Raw genomic sequence first — 20,631 nt, forward strand, 5'->3', positions numbered from 1 at the left:
CGGGAAAGGAGGGAAGTACCTGCAGTGTAAGCCAAGGCTAGCACTCCTCCCTGCTCTGAATCATCCCTGAACAGCCACAGTCTACTCTGTCACTTGCAAACACATACTCGAAAGCTGTGGGGAGGCAGTCCTCTCAGTTTGCATCATTCATTCCAAAGTTACTGTCTAGCTTTGTTCTTCCCTATCCTCCTCCCCTAATAAGTCCCTGTTCCCTTCCAAACTGACCTAGTTCTATGGTCTTGAGTGTTTCCATTTACGGCTTTTTGCGGATTATTCCTACCACTACTTTCTTTAGTTGGCAGAAATGGCAGTAATATCTTAGAATTACAACTTCTATTTCTTCTCTGTTCATTGCTTTACTCTCTCCCCTGTGACTAGAACTATTTTCAGAAATACAAACAGGAAAACAGGCACGAAATGGTTCTCCCTTGACCTTGTTATGTCTTGAACTAGTTCTTATCCAATGACTCTCGTCCAGATTTCTCTACAGGGAACTTGATACTGGCCCATCTTCAGTGGTCTGAGGATGAGTGACATGAGCATCCCTGGAGACCTTCTTAGAAACACACCACCTTAGTCCTGCTGACTCAGATGTGTGGTGTAACATGTTCCCCCACAGGGGCTTCATTTCATAACTAAAGCTCCAGGCCACAAACCTAATCGCTTCCAAATCCACTTCCCTTCCCTTCCTTCCATTTTTGGAATCTAGCACCAACTTCCTCCTCATCCTGTCAACTAAATTGAAAATGCATAACAGGCCATCCCCGTTCTAATGGACTTTTAACTGAGACTATGGCTTTCCTGAACTCAATGACTAATCATTCCTTTCTTTCTAGTTTTTGACTGTCGCATTCTGGATGTACTACTTGCTGAAATAGCAACGTTTTTAAGTGGTAAACTTTTAAATGGAACTCTGCAACCAGCATCGCGGGAAGAAGTAAGAGCGTGAACCAAGGTACCAGTGAAACTACACGTACAGCGAACAATGCTCGTTTACTTTGATCTGTAGTAAATGAAGTAGAGCTCTGTGTAATTCACTACTTCAATCCTCAATACCTTTCCAATCGTGAGAAGACGGGGAAAGACGAAAACTTCTGCCCAACCTCTCTGCAAGTTTTGTTACTCGGTGCTCAATTGATATAATTCCTATAATTCTTCCTAATGGCTCTTCCTTTTTCTAAATGATTACGTCATTTTCCCACACCCATACTTTCTCTTGCCTTTGCCTACTCCCTGTATTGTGGCTCTCTCTTTTCCCTCACTCCCTCCTCTCCTCTTAATTTTCTAACATCCCTCAGACATTAGAATGCCTTGAAACGGAGCTAAGAAGGTAGCTCCTTCAGTGACTCTCAAATTTGCCTGTGGCTGATATGTCAGGGTACATGAAACTTATTGCTGTGTTACTTCTCTTTTTTCTTACTTTGTCATTAATAAGTAGTTTTGGGGGATTCAGAACTCAGCCATGCTCCACTGTGAAATAAACATGCTGTCAAATGACTTTCTTAAAATATCACACATTTATACATATTTCTTACCTTTTCTTTTTCTATTTCCTGCCTGTTTTCCTCCATCATCTGCTTTCCCAGAAAAAGGATCGACAGGCTTCTGTGGAAAATTCACAGAGATACTCTGAGAAAATTCATATAGCAGTAATGAGTTGCACAACCATTACCTACTCATTTCCCAAGAACTTATCTGAGTTTTACCATCTTAAGGCACGCAGGTTTAATAATGGGAATCACGTACTGAGGACCAAAATGTCTCCAATGAGAGCCTTATGAGAAGCCCAGCTTCGGTCTCCACATGGGTGCTGACTTTGTAAAGCAGGCATGGAAAGCCACAGGAGGGATTCAGAGACAAAATTCCAGCTGATAAACATATTTCATCCTAACGTCGGAGGAGACAAAGTGCTCTGCACTCTCCAACGAATGGAACATTGAAACACACAGATTTAAATGAAGAAGTTTTTATGAGAGTATGTTTGTGATATACAACAATTACATTTGTTTTGGGGAACTGCTACATTCGTTATCATTTCTTCATTGCCTTGGTTCCCTTTACACCCTAACATCACTTTCCCTTCCCTGAATAAACAAATTCTTATAAATATACTTGTTACCATTCACCACTAAGCATTTCTAATCACAAAAGCCACGTCACTGTTAAAATAATTGGCCAGCTAAGAAGCTTCAGAGAGCCACGCTGAGTACAAAGAACATCGCAGGCACTGCTCCACTTGTGTAAACAAGGGCTTAGAAGAAAAACAATTATGAGTAAAACTTTTACTGCTTGAAAAGATGTTTGAAACTTAAAATATACTAATAACTTCATGTTATATTCAAGTAAGAGCACACAAATATTGGACACTATATACAACTATTTCCCAATTAAGGGAGAACTTTTTAAAAGTATAAAAAGAGCTGCAGCATAAAACCTTTTTTAATTTATTAAGTGCCCAAAACTTGCTCATACTGATTTGCATGTTTTCTTTTCTGTCTGTTGCAAAACTGTAAATAACTGTGATGAAAGTTGATGCACTTCCTGCTTTCAGGTCACTGTAGGGTGCTACAATGATAGCCAGACATGGCTCATGGCTCCCTGCTCTCTGCCCACAGTGTCCTCGAGACTTTACTGGGTTGGCTCTTTCTCACTCTTAAATTAGCAGCACTTCACGCTCATTCCCATCCTTACCTCAAACTCCCTTGGAATTCTCTAACCTATGCAGGCCTGGCAGTGCACACCTGTAATTCCAAACTTCTGGAGGTTTGAGACATCAGAAGCACTAGTTCAAGCCCAGTCTGGAGAATGTGGTGACTTAGAAAGACCCTTATCTCAAGTATTAAAAGGCCTGGCGAGCTAGTGCCAGGTGAAGGCCACAGGATGGATTCAAAGTAATGAAACAAACAGTGCTCTTGTTTGTCTGAATACTCTATCATGATAGCACAAGTCCTCATCTGATGTATTTAGTGTCCCACTACCTAGTGCACAGTGGGTACAGAATAACAGAGATTTATTCAAGTTCACATTTAAAGCCTCCTCAGGGAAACCTCAAGCACCAAGCTACTCTCTTCCTATATGCTGATTCCATCAACAGTTTACCAACAGTGTTACCATTTACAAAGTAGCAATCTATATGCCCCTCTCAACTTTCTTATTGTCTTCTTCACACTATTGTTTTGTTGTTCTCAGGTTTAGGAAAAAATCTTCAATATTTATTTAGGTACTGCAAACCAACTAGAACTTTGTATAATTTTCAAAGTATTTTTACAATTTTTATCACATTTGTCCATATATATAGCTAAAAAGCAGATCATGTGTTATCTTCATGGTATAATAAGTCACAAAATCCAAATACATTAAATGATTTTTCCAAAACCAGCAGTCACTAACTGACAAAACCAGAATACTAACTGGTTTTGTGCTTCCACCACTACCCTGGTACCACAATGCAGGAGCTGCTTGGACCGAACACATTAGGCCTTTTCCTAAGTGCTCACTCTAAAACAATTTGTCAATATTTACATCTTTATCACTACAAGCATGACTGCCATAGAGACACTCAATGCATCCACATTCAACTTTGGGTTCTGTTTTTTGAAATAATGTAAAATGGATCTGTGATTATAAAGCCCTGTATTTATATCTTGAGTCCTTTCTTCTTTTGAATTATGTCATGCAGATTGACACTAAGCAACCAAAATAGATTAACAATTGTGATTCTCACTCATTATTTTGTCAAGTTAAAACCTCTAAAAATTATATCCAAACATTTTGTCTGAATCTCAGCAGAATTTTCAGCCATTGGCCAGAGGCTGAGCAGGGAAAATTCTTCAGTTTTTGTTCAACTTAATTCCAGAATCTAAGCCGATTGCTTATGAAATCTAGCTCCTAGTTTTTGACTGCACTGGCTTCCTTGAATGAATCTTACACAGGTAGCAAAGGTGTGCTTAGCACTCCATCCATTTATTCCTTCACCTGCAGTACAAGGGATTCAACACAAGGTATTTGTATTGAGCTAGGAACCCTGTGTTTTTAACTTTTTGAGACAGATTCTTATTAATCAGCTAAGCTGGTCACAAAATTAGGAACTGTGGTTGAAAACTAAGCAAATGATTTCTTACAGGTATATGAAGACATGAGAAAGTACAGACAAATTGTCCCATTTATATTAAAACCTCAACCAATACTTATTTCAAACATAATTACAAATGATAGGCAGTACCTCAGAATCCCAAGGCAATTCACCAGCTTTCTGTACTCCTGGTGCAAACACCGTATCTATAAAATGTAGTCAGAGACACATTAGTGAGAATATTCACTGCTGTAAAATTTGCTTATAGATACAAATATATCTACATTCATGAAGATTTCAATGAGATATGAGTCAATGTGAAAAGAATTTCAGAAGTTTGAATCAGTTTCCAAAACCTGTTGGTAGAAGGAAATTAAGACAAGTAAAATTTTAAAAGAAATGAATATCATTTTTTAGATCTACACACATTTGAAAATAATAGCATATAATCAAAAACAACTTTCACAGTCACTAATTTACCAGTTTGATGAGTTTTCTTCTCCTCATCCACATTAGTCACATTGTTAACTGATTTCTCATCCAGTGCTTTTACAACAAAAGGCTTACCCTTTTTCCGCGCTGTAACTTTTGACATTTCTGCTTGTTTCTATTGAAGAAAAGAAAAAAACAGTATTACAAAGCAGGCAATTGCCCAGCCACCCACTCAGTGTAATGGAAACACAATGGAAACAATCACCGAAAAAATCTATCAAATCACACGGATTACTCTGCAAAAAGCTGAAAGCACATTCTGCTTGCATGGAAGCAGACGCAGATACATGAAAACAGTGAAATGCATTTCATTCATTCTACAAATGGGGTCCAAAGACAGGCTTCTAAAGCAAATACGATCAGTTCTATCTGGAAAGCTCAGGAAAAGCCATTTCTTGTGAACAGGTGAGAAAGCACCAAGGAAGGGTGTCAAGGGCATTCAAGAAAGGACACCAGAAACAAAAGGATGGGGCATGAAACAATACACAAAAGAGGGCTGCCCAAGGGATGTGACACAGCTGGAATACAGTTCCTGGAAGGGCACAGACAGGTGAACAGGAGCATCACACTAATTTCAGGCTGGAATGGGAACTTCCCTTGTGAAATGCAAATCTGTACATTCTCTGATATTGTAAGATCGATGCCAGAGAATAATGGGAAGCACAGCATCAAAGAATATTGTTTTTAAATGATGAGTGAGAAAATGAGTCCAGAAATGAAAAATAGTTCTCAGAATGTAGGAAGTAAGCAAATTTGATAGTCACCAGAAGGGTAGCTGGGGCCAGGAATTCTCAGCTTCAGAGATCTGGTGCCATCCAATATCATCACAGAAAGACCACAGTCAAGGCCTGCAGGAAATACATCTAACTGGAGGCCTGGGATGGAGGAGACACATTTGGAGGAGGGGAGATGATGACCTCACTCAGGAAATGATATTGGCTCAAAAGGTAAGTAACTTTTTGTAGAATACAGAAAACGGAGGCAGTAATGCTAATCTATGCACAGTTCTGAAATTCATCAGATGAAATCATGAGGGGGGAATTACAGGAGATGCCATTTTTCAATTATATACATTAACATTTGTGTTGAAGCTATAAACAAACTTTAACTGATATATGCAAATACTAACTTCTGAGACAGTACGCAAATGTGAATTTTAAAATTTAATCATAAGATTTAATACCAAGATACCCATTGAAGATTTTGAAAAAAATTCCTGTTCAAAGAAAAATCTTCCAGGATTTAATGAAATCCAGGCCTGCTGATGTGCACCTGTGGTCTGTGCTTATAGGGCAGCTCAGGCGGGATGGTCCCTGAAGCCAGGAGTCAGAAATCCAACTGGTGAATATAACCAGGTCCATTCTCATAAAGGGAAACATATTATAAATTGTAGAAGAGAAATGGTGATGATTTACCGAAAGAGGTATTTTTAAATGCTACTACAACGTGAGGGAGAAATGTAAGGCCTTATTTGAAAATTCCTATTCCCCCAATAAATGGCATATGCCAATACTTCTAGTTTTCTACATGCAATGACAGTTACAAATGGAAGAAAAGTTGTGTGCTATTTACCACTACCTGAGAACTGAAGCATTTCCGGTAGAGAGAAAGGAAACACAATAATTTCCCAATTTTCCATTCAGAGAAATGACTGCTAATTAGGATTCTACAGAAAAATTACACTTTGAAAAGGTGCACCGAATAAACATGGAGCTGACTAAAACAAAAGCATAAGAAATTTTAAGATGACATTTTAACCTATGTTCAGAGTTAAAGGATACTAGAATGTACTGTGTCTTTCATACCTATTCATTCCTCAGATTTGTTTTCTTACTTGACATGACATTAAACATAAGTCACCTGAAAATATATATCTTAAGCACAGTATACATTTTATGGCATATTTTTAGAAACTGAATGCACTTATTTATTACATAAATTATGCACACATTACTTGAAAAATTCTACTAGGTAGAAATCCATTTATTGGCATTCAACTGGTATTAAAATGCTTCTTAATACCAAACACCTCACTGCAGGTCTTCAGAATTCACACAAAAATCTTTCTAATCTCCAGAATCTCATTGTACTGCGGAGTTTTAAATGAATTTTTGGAAGTACAAAAACTTGTGAAACTTGAAATGTCAGAATCAGATACAGAGACTACCACTGTATATTTTTAAAGCTATAAAGCTTACAATTACTTACATCATTACCACTTGCTTTTGTAGACCATCTAGTTCTACTACTGCTTATTATTTTGAAAACAGGTAGTCTTCTATAAGATAAAATGTTTTAAAAGTGGTATCCCCTTTATGGAGGAATCACATAGAAAACACAGTGCAGGAAGGTGTAGTATACATTCAATCCAGCACTGGAGGTGAGGCTAAACATCCCAAATTCCAGACCGGACTCAAAAACAAATTCAATTAACTAAAAAAAGAGGGCAAGGGATACAGCTTCCTGCACAGGCCCTGTGATCACCTTCCAGAAACAAAAAAACAAAACAATAACAATGAAGATCCTGTAATTCCGTAGTCATACATCCCTGATGAAACACATTTTAAATTTCTAAGTTGTCACAGTTTCCGGTATTATTCTAGTCTAACAACAGAACCAATAACAGAAACAGAAGAGCTCTCATAAAAACTGATGATAGCAAAATAAAGATTACTTAAAGGAAAAATTGTTTTATACACGGTAAGTTGTTCAAATGAAGGCACCAAACTTCCCTGATTATTGTAGGACTAATAAGATCCATAAAAGATTTATATAGGTATGAGTGCTATGAAGGTCTTGGTAGTAAGATTTTCAAGCCATGGCAAGATCCACTTATCCAAATGATCCTTGACCAAATTTTGTATTTCCGTCATCATGGCAAAGGTTTGACAGATACAATTTTCCTGTCACTGTGTGTTTTCTAACCCATTATTATTTTCAGTCTCAAATACTTCAAAATATGTACCAGTTATTTACCAAAGGGGTGGAAATTCTTTTTAACTAGGCATAGTTCTCCAAAGTGATCTTCCCTGATCAATGTTCCATATAAATTTATGGTAGCTACACCACTGTTAAATTTGAAGACTAAGTGCAATACAATGCAAAACTAAGAAAAACAAAATTAACTTTACAAAAGAGACTTACCTTGTTATCCAGAGGGAAAGCAGTGTCACCTGATGTAGCCTGGTAATTAACAGGACTGGGTTTGCTGCAAGAGCTGGGGAGCAAAAACACACAACAACAGTGGATCAATTTTGTCCTTAAAACCTGGTGAAAGCTTGGCTATCTGTATATCAAATGACAGTTGGAAGAGATCAAAAATGGCAGATAGATAACAGCTGACTACAGAGTCTCCCTGAGATACTCAATTTAAAATTCAACATAATAGAATGTGGGGAGTCCCAAACAGAGGGAGATGAATTCTCTCACCCTAAGAAGCAACTAAGATGAGAAGAACCAATCAAACATACAGTCCAGTGTTACTATTGGAACAGCTATAGGTTCAGTGCTCCCGGCAGTGCCCAACCACACGGCAGCTATTTGCTGAGCAGTCCCAGGTCCCACTGCATCAACTCACAGGAGGCGCAGTCACACTGTGGTTGAGGGTCGGCAAACCGAATGGCGAGCTAAGCTGGAAGGGAGCCTGCATTAACCTGTGGTGAGTGACAGGAGTGGAGCCATTCCACAGAAAAGGGGGCTCCAGTGGACAACATTCTGGGACCGGGCAGGACTGGCAAGTACAAAGGGCAGCAGTGACTTCAACCAGTTGTTCCCTTCCCCAACGGGATTAGTGGAGTGAGCTTGGCTTGGGTCACATGACCGGGCTGAGAACCAATAGGTTATCCAAAATCAATTAACTGTGGTGGCAGCGCACGGTAACGCAGTGAAGTCAGAAGTTTCACTGACCCAGCAGGGAGGTAGCACACAGTAATACAGTGGAGGACTCAGCAGCTTGACTGATTTGAGGGGAGGGGCCAGCATACCCTGCCCCTGTTTGCAACTCACTAGCACACTGCAGTGGATCACCTAGCCAGTGTGCTTCAGAAGGATTGTAACCAAGAAAGAAAGAAACTGGGGCCTCCTGGAAGAAACAAAAAAGATGGGAACACGAAGCAACAAGAAAACGCCTCCAGGGTTCCCAGGTCCCAACCCTGAGAACAATGACCCAGGACAGGTACATACAAAGAAGAATGAGGACAGCAAACATGCAATATCAGACACAGCACCAGTGGACATAAAGAGATGTCTCCGGGACCTCATAGATGAGTTGAAAAGTGAAATATTTAGCCAAGTAAAGCAAAATATAAGAAGATTAATAATAGAGAGGCTAAGCACCCCTCAAGCAGACACAGACAGAAGCAGGGAGGAACTCGAACAAAGGAGAGAAACACTTGATGAAGAATATAAAGCAAATATAGAATACATGAAGCAGATTCAAAGAGATTACCAGGAAATTAAAACCTCTATGGAAAGACGGCAAAACTGCTTGAAAGAAACTATGGATAGATTATCCAAACTGGAGGACAGGTTTGCAATGTGGGATTATGAAAGGGAAAACATTTTTAAAATAACAAAGAAACAACCAATAACAAATACAAGCCTAGAAGATGACAAGAGGATCAACAACTTGAGAATAAGGAATGTGAATGAAGAAGCAGGCCTACAAAGGAACTACAAAGGCTATTCACAGAAACAATTAAGGAAAACTTTCCAAACAAAGGAAAAGGATATTCAGATGTATGAGGCATACAGAACTCCAGCCACCTGCAACCAAAACAGAGCTACATCCAGGCATATAATAATCAAGATCCCAGAAATTCAATATAAGAACAGAATATTAAATCCTATTAGAGACAAGAAACAGATCACTTATAAAGGAAGGCCCATCAGAATAACGGCAGACTTCTCAACACAAACCATCAAGTCAAGAAGGCCTGGAGCGAAATATTACAACCCCTGAAAGAAAATAACCTTCAACCCAGATTGATATACCCTGCTAAACTCTCTCTAGAAATTAATGGAGAAACAAGATGCTTCCAAGACAAAGAGGAAATTGGGAAGTTCGCAACCACCAATCCAACTCTACAGAGAATATTGCAGGGCATTCTAGGGAGAGAGAGAAAAGCACTAGGGTTTCAGAAACACTGGCAGACAAGCTTCAAAGAATGGAGCAGAAACAGAATGAAGAAGATAAGCAGACAATTGATGGCAAAAAAGAGCATAACAGAAATGAGGCAGAGAAGGTTGGCTATAATCTCTAATATAGATGGCCTTGATACACTAAATTTTAAAAAAAGAACCATAGGTGGAGTAGATCAGGAGGCAGGGTCCACCGAGATGCTATTTATAGGAAATATAATTAACATGAAAAAAAGAGTACATAGACTGAAAATCAAGTATGAGGAAACAATGCTCTACGTGAAAGAGAACCAGAGAGTAATAGGGGCAACTAGATCAGTATTTGTGGATAGGCTGGAAAGACAGGCTTTAATAGGCAAAGGAATACAATTAGAGATCAAGTCCAGGGGACCGAAGGTTCGGAACCACTTAGGTAAATAGCAGGTTGCCCCCACCCCCAATTTAAAACCAAGGATCTTGGTCAGACCCAAAAATGCACAGTGTACCCTGGAGAAGTGAAAAAGGAGGGAGAGTCTTAAAGATGGCAGAAGATACTGTTAATAGTGTATCAGGATTTAAAACCCACATTACTCGCACCACTCTGCTTAAGATACATTTTATTCTTTTTATTTTTTTTGATAGATTTTATTCTGTCCCAGTTTGTCTACTTGCATTAGATTTGAGGGCACAGACAGCTATCCCAAAAACATCAGGATATAGCACAGTAATCATCTTTAATTTCCTATTATCTTAATCTGGAGCCCTGTATGACTTCCACTGTTTTATCATGACTCATCTTAGTTGTATCTGGTCTGTTTCATTGCTGTTTGGTATCAACACATTTTATTCAAAACTGATACGATTGATAGTATCAAGTCTGAGAGTATAGGCAACTACACTGAAGATGACAAGACTCTACAATACACATTCTGGTTTGATAACTGCCTGCTTTTGAAGTTTTATACTATATACAAAGTTGTGTCTTTATTAATACTGTTATGTACAGATACATTCAATTATACTATGTCTGATGACATAGCTAATTCTATTGAAGATAACAAGAGACAAAACAGGAACTATGGTAGAACTCCTTGTAAAACAGCCTTATATGTCTTTTTTGTTTCATGTGTTTATAGGAATATGTTTTGTTTTGTCTTGCTTTGTTTTGTTTCTCCCTCTAATACAGAAAGGATAGAAGTACATGTTAAGATTCATGCATGTGTAGAATCTATAAACAGTTTACGAGAACTGATCTTATGACACATGATGAAATGAACAAATACTTTGAAGAAAAAGAGTCACTCAAGTACCCAGTGCTGATCCTGGACTGTCATAATGTGACACTCAGCAATAGTACTAATCTTTGTTCAGAGTGATATTAGCCTGCTTGGGTTTGCTCAATCTCAAAATAATTGAAGATATGGATAACTACATGTATGTGTAAATGTATAGGATAACCATATTTCTAAGTTTTTGTTGGATAGCTGAACAGAACTGGTTACAGCCTCACTGTTTGAATCCCCACTTTATATGCTCCACTTTAGTATCTTGAACAACTATTTGTAAGAGGAAAATATGTAATCATCAACTAGTGATTTCTTACTGTATTTTTTCTTTGAAAGTATGTATTATTTCTACCTGTTTTGTTTTGTTTAGTCTTTCTTTACATAAAATTTTTAAAGAAGACACTACAGTACCCAGTGCTGATCCCAGAGTGTCATGATGTGAAATCCAGCAATACTATTATGCTTTGTTCAGAATGATTTAGCCTGCTTTACTTTGTTTAATCTCAGCCTAACTGAAGATATGGATAACTGCATGTATCTTTAAGTGTACAGGATTGATAACCATATTACTAACTTTTTGTTGGGTAGTTGAACAGAACTGTTTGCAATCTCGCTGTGTGAATTCCCATTTTATATGTTCCACTTTTGTTTTTTTTTTTTTTTTTTGGTTTTTTTTTTTTTTTTTTTTTTTTGTCTTTTTCGTTTTTATCGGTACCAGGGATCGAACTCACAACCGCCTGCTTGCAAGGCAGGTGCTTATGCCGCTGAGCTAAATCCCCAGCCCCTGTTCCACTTTTGTATCTTGAACAACTATTTGTAAAAGTACAGTATGTAAACATTAACTAGTGAGTTCTTACTTTGTTTTTCTCTGAATGTATGTATTATTTCTACCCATTTTCTGTTTTGTTTAGTCTTTCTTCAAATAAAATTTAAAAAAAGAATCACAGCAGACTTTTCAGCACAAAATCTCAAGTCAAGAAAAGCTTGGAATGAGGTATTTTAAGCCTGAAAGTAAACAACTTTCTATCCAGACTGATGTACCTAGCAAAACTTTCATTCAAAAATAATGGAGAAACAAGATACTTCAATGACAAAGCAAAACTGAAGAAATTGGTGTCCACCAAGTCAACCCTAGATGGAATGTTGAAGACATACTAGATAAGAGATTAAAATTAACACAATCCCCAGAATAACAACAGAAAGAAACCACTAGGTAGGACATGCAATTAAACAAGAGGGAAAAGCAGAAATCAAAAAATTGGAACATAACATGGCAAAGTCAAGCCAGTATATATCAGTGATATCCATAAATGTAAACAGCTTGAATTCACATATCAAAAGAAGTAGGTTGACAGAATGGATCAAGAAACATGACCCCACAATATGCTGTATACAAGAAACACATCTGACCTTAAAGGAAACTCATAGATTAAAAGTCAAAGGATGGAAAACAGTATTCCATGAAACAGGAAGTCAGAAAAAAGCAGGGGTAACAGTTCTATTTGCAGACCATGTGAACTTCAAACCTAAAAAGATTAAAAGAGATACAGAACATCACTACATACTCATTACTGGAAAATTTCAAGAGTAAGAACTAACAATTGAAAATATATATGCACCAAATTCAGGAGCATCCAACTATATAAGACAGATATTAATGGACATGAAAAACCAAATACCCAAGAACACAATTCTAAGAGGGGACTTTAATAGCCCATTGCCACAAAGAGATAGATCAACTAGACAAAAAGTCAGTAAAACCATAATAATACAAAACTCACACTAGCACCTGCACAGGGAGAGTTTAAGATCATTGCTCCCAGTGGTTAAGTGCCCACCCAGCTTCCAGCCACATTAGACTGTGCTCTGCAGGTTTCACAGACTGGCTAGGCCACACCGAGCGACATTCTTTAAATCCTGGGAACTGGGGCTGCCTGAGGTGAGTTCCAGCACAGCAGCACTGGCCTGGGGAGGGTTTAAGATCTTGTTCCCAGAAGTTAAGTGCCCACCCAGCTTTCATCCAAACTAGATTAGCCTTGGGAGGCTTCCCAGGCTGCATTGGACCACACCCAGCAACCTTATTCAATCAGGAGAGCTGAGGGCATGTGAAGTGATTTCCAGTGCATATGTGCTTGCCCAGGGAGACCTGTGGACCATCACCAGCAGTGGTTAGGAGCCCACCAGGCTTCTCAGAACACTGGAGTTAGCACGGGAGGTCCTGGGGGCCTGACTGGATGATGCTCAGCAACTTCCATTCAGACCCAAGAGCTGAGCATTGGAGGTGATTTCCAACACAGCCAAAAGAAGCTTTGGAACCTCACTTGAAACACGGAAATAGAGGATAATGACAAGACAAAACACCAAAATGCAATTTCAAACCTTTAGCCCATCCCAAGAAAGCTTAGGAGCCATGTATATACCAAGAAATATAAGCCATACACCTGAAATACCTGAAATAAAAAAGCAACTCCAGGAAGCCTTAAAAGAATTCAAATTACAAATAATCTCTCAGGTAAAAGAAGAAATGAAAAAAGAAATGAAAGAAATGCTGAACACATCTAAAGAAGACACAGTTAGAAAATTAAGGGAACAATGCAAAAACATAGAATCCCTAGAAGAACAATGTAAGAAACAAACAGAATACATGAAGATTCAAAGGGATAACGGGAAATCAAAAAATTCCATTGAAAGTTGTCAAAACTGCCTCAATAAAAGTGAAGATAGATTTTCAGACCTTGAACACAAGATTCCAGCTAGTGAATAGGAAAGGAGAGATCTTTTAAAAATAATAAGGAATCAGGAAATAACAATTCAACCACTGCAACATGATTCAAAGAAAAACAACATAAGATTCACAGGGATAAATGAAGAAGGGGTTACAACACAAATGATATCAAGAAGTAATAGCTGAAAATTTCCCAAACACGAGAATGAAAACTGACATATGCATTATTGAAGTATATTGAGCTCCAAATAGCCATAACTAAAATAAAACTACACCCAAACAAATAATAATCACCATCTGAGAAATCCAACATAATAGAATATTAAAAGGTGTTAGAGAGAAAGACAGATCACCTATAAAGGAAAACCAATCCAAATCACAAGAGACTTCTCAACACAAACAATGACGTCAAGAAGACCATGAAGTGAAGTATTTCAGATCCTAAAGGAAAACGACTTCCAATCTAAACTGATGCACCATGCAAAACTGTCCTTTCAAAATGGATGCAGAAATAAGACACTTCCATGACAAAGAAGAGATGAAGAACTTCATGACCACCAAACCAACCCTACAAAGAATAAAAAGACATTCTAGATACACATCCAAAAATCCTCGAAGCAAGGCAGACAAACAGAATGGAAAGGTAAAAATGTAACAGCAGAAAGATAACATGTCAACAATAAGCCAAAGTATAACACTTATACCCATTAATGTAAATGGTCTCAATTCACCAATTAAAAGCAAGAAACTGGCAGAATAGATCAAGAGATGATATTTAACCATATGCTGTCTACCAGAAATACATCTAACCCAAAAGGAAACTCATAGATGGAAACTCAAAGGGTGGAAAACAATACTTCATGCAACAAAACAAAAAAAAAGTGGGGGTAGCCATTCTGTTCACACACAGTGTGAACTGCAATGAAGAATGATACGAAGAGATAAAGAACTACATACTACATAAACTACATACTATTTAGGGGGAAACTTCAAGAGGAAGAGATAACAATCTTAAATATATATGCACCAAATTCCAGAGCACCCAGCTATACAAAGCAAGTATTAATAGAAATGAAAAATCAAATAAGCAACAACACAATTATAATTGGAGACCTTAACACACCATTGGCACTAAGGGACGGATCAACCAGACAGAAAATCAGCAAAGAAATAACAGGACTGAATTACACCTGCGAACACATGGACTTGATATACAGAGTGTTCCATCCAAAAACATCAGAATATACATTCTTCTCAGCAGCACATGGGACATTCTCTAAAATAGACCATATACTAGCCCAAAGAACATATTTAAGTAAATGCAAAACAAGGAAAATTATCCCATGCATGTTATCAGATCATAACACTATAAAATCAGAAACTAATGATAAAAGGCACTGCAAAAACTCCACGAACACATGGAAGTTGAATAATACACTCTTGAGCAATCAGTGGGTCACAGAGGAAAATAAGAAGAAATTAAACAATGCCTTCAAGCAAATGAAAATACAAATACAAGTTACCAGGATCTGTGGGATGCAATGAAAGTGGCCCTCAGAGAAAAATTTATTACACTGAGTTCCCACATCAGGAAAACAGAATGAACACAAATAAACAACCTGATGCTATACCTCAAATATCTAGAAAAAGAAGAGTAAGTCAAGCCCAAAGGCATAAGAAGGGAGGAAATTGTAAAAATCAGAGCACGAATTAACGCAATAGAGACTAAGAAAACATTACAAAGAATCAATGAGTGAAAGAGTTGGTTCTTTGAAAGAATAAATGAATAAAGAAAGAAAGAAAACAAATAAAAGTTAGAGCTCAAATTCATGCAATAAGGAATGAAAACGGTGAAATCACTATAGACTCTGTGGAAATACAGAAAATCATCGATACCTGTTTCAAAAACCTGTAGTCTCATAGGGTTCATAACACTGAAGAAGGGGACCGATTCCTAGAAACATATGACCTACAAAAGCTGGGTCTTTTGTGAAACTGCTGAATAACCCAATTTCTATTAGTGAAATTGAAAATATAATTAAGTTCTTACCTACAAACAAGAACCCAGGCCCACACGGATTCACTGTGGAATTCTACAAGAAATAAAAAAACTTCCCAATTTCTGGTTTTTTTTGTTTTTCTCCTTAAATACAATTTTAAAAAAGACTTAATGCTGACACTCCTCAAACTCTTCAATGAAATCAATAGGGAAGTATCTCTTCCCAAGTCATTTCTGGAAGGAAATATTAGACTAATACCAAAACCTGAGAAAGACCCAACTAAAAAGACAACTATGGACCAATCTCCCTAATGAACACAGATGCAAAAATTCTCAACAAAATATTGGCAAACAGGATGCAGCAAATCATCATGAAGATTATACGCCACACCAAGGGGAATCATACCAGCCATGCAGGAATGGTTCAACATACGTAAATCCATCAGTGTAATCCACCATATCAATAGAGCCAAAAGTAAGAATCACATGATCATTTCTATAGATGCAGAAAAAAGCTTTTGGTAAGGTCCAACATTCATTCATGATAAGAAACTTACAGAAAATGGGAGTAGATGGTCTTTACCTCAGTACGATAAAGGACATCTATGACAAACCCACAGACAGGATCATATTGAATGGCCAGAAACTCAAGGCCTTTACCTTAAAATCAAGCACAAGACAAGGATGCCATTATCACCACTCCTATTCAACATAGTACTGGAAACACTAGCCAGAGCAATTAGACAACAGAGAGAAATGAAGGGCTAAAGTTAAGAAAAGAAGAAGTTAAAATAGTATATGCAGATGACATGATACTCTACATAGAAGACCCCCAAAACTCCATTGAAAGACTCCTAGATATAATAAATAAATTCAGCAATGTAGCTGGATACAAAATCAATACTCAAACTCAATTGCATTCCTATATACTAAAAACAAAATCACTGAGAGAGAAATAAGAGAAGCCACACCCTTCACAGTAGCATCCAAAAGAACTACTTAGGAATTGATCTCACAAAACAAGTAAATGATCTATACAGGGAAAATTATAATACCCTGAAAAATAAATTGAAGAGGATCTCAGAAAATGGAAAGACATCCTTTATTCGGGGATATGAAGAATAAATATTTTCCAAATGGTCCTTCTCCCAAAACTGTTATACAGATTCACTGCAACCTCATGAAAATACCATCAACCGACTTCCAGATCTAGAGAAATGACTCCTAAAATTCATCTGGAACCAGAAGAGACCTAGAATAACAAAGGCAATTCTAATCAGCAAAGGCAAGGCAGGAAGCGTAACAATCTCTGGTTTGAAGTTATACTACAAAGCTATTATAATAAAATCAACATGGTCCTGGAATAAAAACAGATCTGAAGATCAATGGAATAGATTAGAAGATATAACCACAACTACAAACACACTCAACCACCTTATCTTTGATAAAGGGGCCAAATATATTCACTGAAAGAACAACAGTCTCTTTAATAAATGGTGCTAGAAAAATAGCTCTCCACATGCCAAAAACTAAAACTAGACCCATGCCTATTACCATGTACTAAACTAAGATATAATGGATCAAGGATCTGAATATTAAAGCAGAAACACTAAATCTGCTGGAAGATAAATTAGGTAAAAATCTTGAAGACATAGTGGTATGTAGAGAATTTATGAACAGGAGTCAAAATGCACAGAAAATACTTCCCAGAATCAATAACTGGGATCACGACATATTAAAAAGTTTCTGCATGTCAAAAGAAAATCACCAACGTAGTGAGTAGAAAACCGACAAGCTGGGAAAAAAAATCTTAGTGAACTGTCTCTCAGACAAAGGACTTCTCTTTAAAACATACAAAGAATTTTTAAAATCACAGCCCTGAAATTCAAACATGCAATCCAAAAATGGGCATCCAAGATGATTACACAGTTCTCAGATGAAGAGATAAAAATGGCAAATACATACACGAAAAAAATGTTCATCATCATTAGTCATTAAAGAAATGCAAATTAAATCAACACTGAGATTCCATCTCACTCCAGAAAGAATGGCCAAAATCAAGAAAACTACCAACAACAAATGCTAGAGAGGCTGTAGGAAAAAACAAACTCTTGTACACTGTTGGTAGGAGAATAGATTGGGGCAACCACTGTGAAGGTTAGTCTGGAGATTCCTCAAAACCTGGGATTGGAAGTCCCATTTGACCTAGCATATTTCCAGAAGAACTAAAAACATCATACCACAATGATATATGTGGACCCATGTTTATAGCAGCACAAATTGCAATAGCCAGATCTTGGAAACAACCTAAGTGTCCATCAACTGAGGAATGGATAAAAGGGTTGTGATAGTGTTATACAATGGAGTACTACTCAGCTATAAAGAATGATCACATTGGGATATTTATAAATAAGTGGATGCAACTTGAGGCCATACTCATAAGTGAAACAAATCAAACTCACATGTATGAATACTGTATAGTCTCCCTGGTGTAAGAAACGATAAGTGTACATAAAATTTTATGGTAATCATGATTGCCCATTACATTGCTTTGAAGTCTTATGATGTTTTCATTCATTAATTGGGATAGTTTTAATGATTTGCTTGATTTCATTATGTGTGATGATATGAACAGCTATTTTGAAGAAAAAAAGACATTTTGGCAGCCATTGCTGATTTAATTTGATCTTGCTTTGAAGTCCTACTATGCTTTTGTTCTTCTGTTTCCGTTGATTCTATCATGTTGTATCTTATTGGATTTTAATATGTGTGATAGTATACACAAATTTTTTATGGAAAAGGAGACAATATAGTAGCCATTATTTGTTTTCTGTTATTTGGTTCTGAGGACCCTATAATACTTTCATTCTCTTGTATGGTGTTATACTATTTTGTTATGTTTGATACTACTGTACGTTAATACACTCAACTATTTCAAAGAAAGAGACATTAAGGTAGCTACTATTAATATTGGGTTGTCTTGTGGTGAAGTACTGTGTTGCTTACATTGTTCTGTTCTGATGTTCTTTGTTCTGTCCTTTTTGGTCTTTATCTCTTTAAAATAAAAAATAAAAAAAGAAATAATAGAACTGAAATATACCTGTGAGCAACTGGACTTGGTAGATGTTTGCAGTGTTCCACCCAAGCATGTCAGAATACAGATTCTTCTCAGCTGTGCATGGGACAGTCTCCGGAATAGACCATATAGTATCCCATAAAATATTCTTAAAGTAACTTCAAAGGTACTGAAATTATCCCATGCCTACTATCTAACTGTAGCACACTGAAATCGCAAATTAATGGCAAAAAATTGCAAAACCTGCATAAATACATGGAAATTAAATAACAACTTTTTGAACAACCAGTGGGTTACAGATGAAATTACAGAAGAAATAAAGCAGTACCTACACATCAATGAAAATGCAGAAACAACATACTGTAATCTGTGGGATCAAATGAAAGCAGTCTAAAGAGAGAAATATATAGCAATAAATTGTCATATCAAGAAAACAGAACAAGCTCAAATAAACAATATAATCCTTCATCTCAAGCTTCTAGAAAAAAAAGAGCAAGTTAAACCCAAAACTCATAGGAGAGAAAATTCTAAAGATTAGAGCAGAAATCAATGCAATTGAAACAAAAAAATGCAAAGAATGAATCAAAAAGCTTGTGTTTTTGAGAGAATAAACAAAACGGACAAGCCTCTAGCTAACCTCATAAAGAAAAAGAAAGACAAACTCAAATTCATGCAATAAGGTCTGAGAAGGGGGAAATAACTACAGATTCCATGGAAATTGAAAACATCATGAATACCTACTTTACAGGTCTCTAGTCATATAGAGTGGAAAACACAGAGGAAATGGACAGATTTCTAGAAACATATGAACGACCAAACTCAACCAAGAAGATGTAGCATTTTAAAATAACCCAGTATCAGCTATTGAAATTGAAACTATAATTTAAAATTTACCAAAAAGAAAAGGCCAAGTTCTGAGGGATTCGTGGCAGAATTCTATAACAAATTTAGAGAAGATTTCATGCAAATACTCCTTAAATTCTTCAAAAAAAATGAAAAGGAAGCAATCCTCCCTAAATCATTCCTGGAGGCAAGTATAACTCTCATACCAAAACCAGAGAAAGACCCAACCAAAAAGGAGAACTATAGCCCAATCTCTCTAATGAATATTGATGCAAAGATTCTCAATAAAATACCGGCAAAGAGAATGCAGCAAATCATCAATAAGATTATACATCATGACCTAGTGGGATTCATTCTAGGAATGCAGGAATGGTTAACATATGCAAATCAATAAATGTAATACATCCCATCAACAGATCAGAAACAAAAACCACATGGTCATTTCAATAGATGCAGAACTTCTGATAAAGTCCAACACGTGTTCATGATTAAAAACCCTTCAAAAACTCAGACTACGCAGTGTCTGCATCAATCTTATAAAGGCCATCTATGACAAACCTATAGCCAACATTATACTAAATGGCAATACTATACTGAAAGCTTTCACTTTAAAATCAGGAATAAGACAAGGATGTCTACAATCACCACTTCTATTCAACATAGTTCTGGAAACACTAGCTAGGGTATTCAGACAAGAGAGAGAAATAAAATGAATAAAGATAGGAAAGGAAGAAGTTAAATTATCATTATTTGCAGATAACATGATACTCTATTTGGAAGACCCAAAAACACCATGAAAAGATTACTGGAAGTAATAAACAAATTCAACAGTGTAGCTGGATACAAAGTCAATGCTCAAAACTCAATAGCATTCCTGTACACAAACAAAAACTCACTGAGAGAGAAATTATGGAAAGATAGCCTTTCACAACTGCATCTAAAAAATGAAATATTTAGGAATCAACCTAACTAAGAATGTAAAAGACCTATATGCTGAAAATTATGCTATGCTAAAAAAGG

General features: G+C 36.9%; 1 protein-coding gene across 1 annotated transcript in view; it reads right to left on the reverse strand.

The window, feature by feature from the left end:
• Window positions 1–20,631, reverse strand: part of LOC134477125 (ankyrin repeat domain-containing protein 27-like) — a 91,190-nt gene that overhangs the window by 53,749 nt on the left and 16,810 nt on the right. The window contains exons 5-8 of the mRNA XM_063254145.1: window positions 7,709–7,781; window positions 4,640–4,679; window positions 4,223–4,278; window positions 1,536–1,605 (exon numbers count right to left, since the gene is read on the reverse strand). Of these exons, the coding sequence (XP_063110215.1) occupies window positions 1,536–1,605; window positions 4,223–4,278; window positions 4,640–4,679; window positions 7,709–7,781 (239 nt within the window). The remainder of the gene's footprint in view (window positions 1–1,535; window positions 1,606–4,222; window positions 4,279–4,639; window positions 4,680–7,708; window positions 7,782–20,631) is intronic.

The sequence above is a fragment of the Cavia porcellus genome, unplaced genomic scaffold (genome assembly GCF_034190915.1).
Source record: "Cavia porcellus strain 051 isolate PalLab524CR breed Dunkin Hartley unplaced genomic scaffold, mCavPor4.1 scaffold_8, whole genome shotgun sequence".
NCBI classification, from domain to species: Eukaryota; Metazoa; Chordata; class Mammalia; order Rodentia; family Caviidae; genus Cavia; species Cavia porcellus.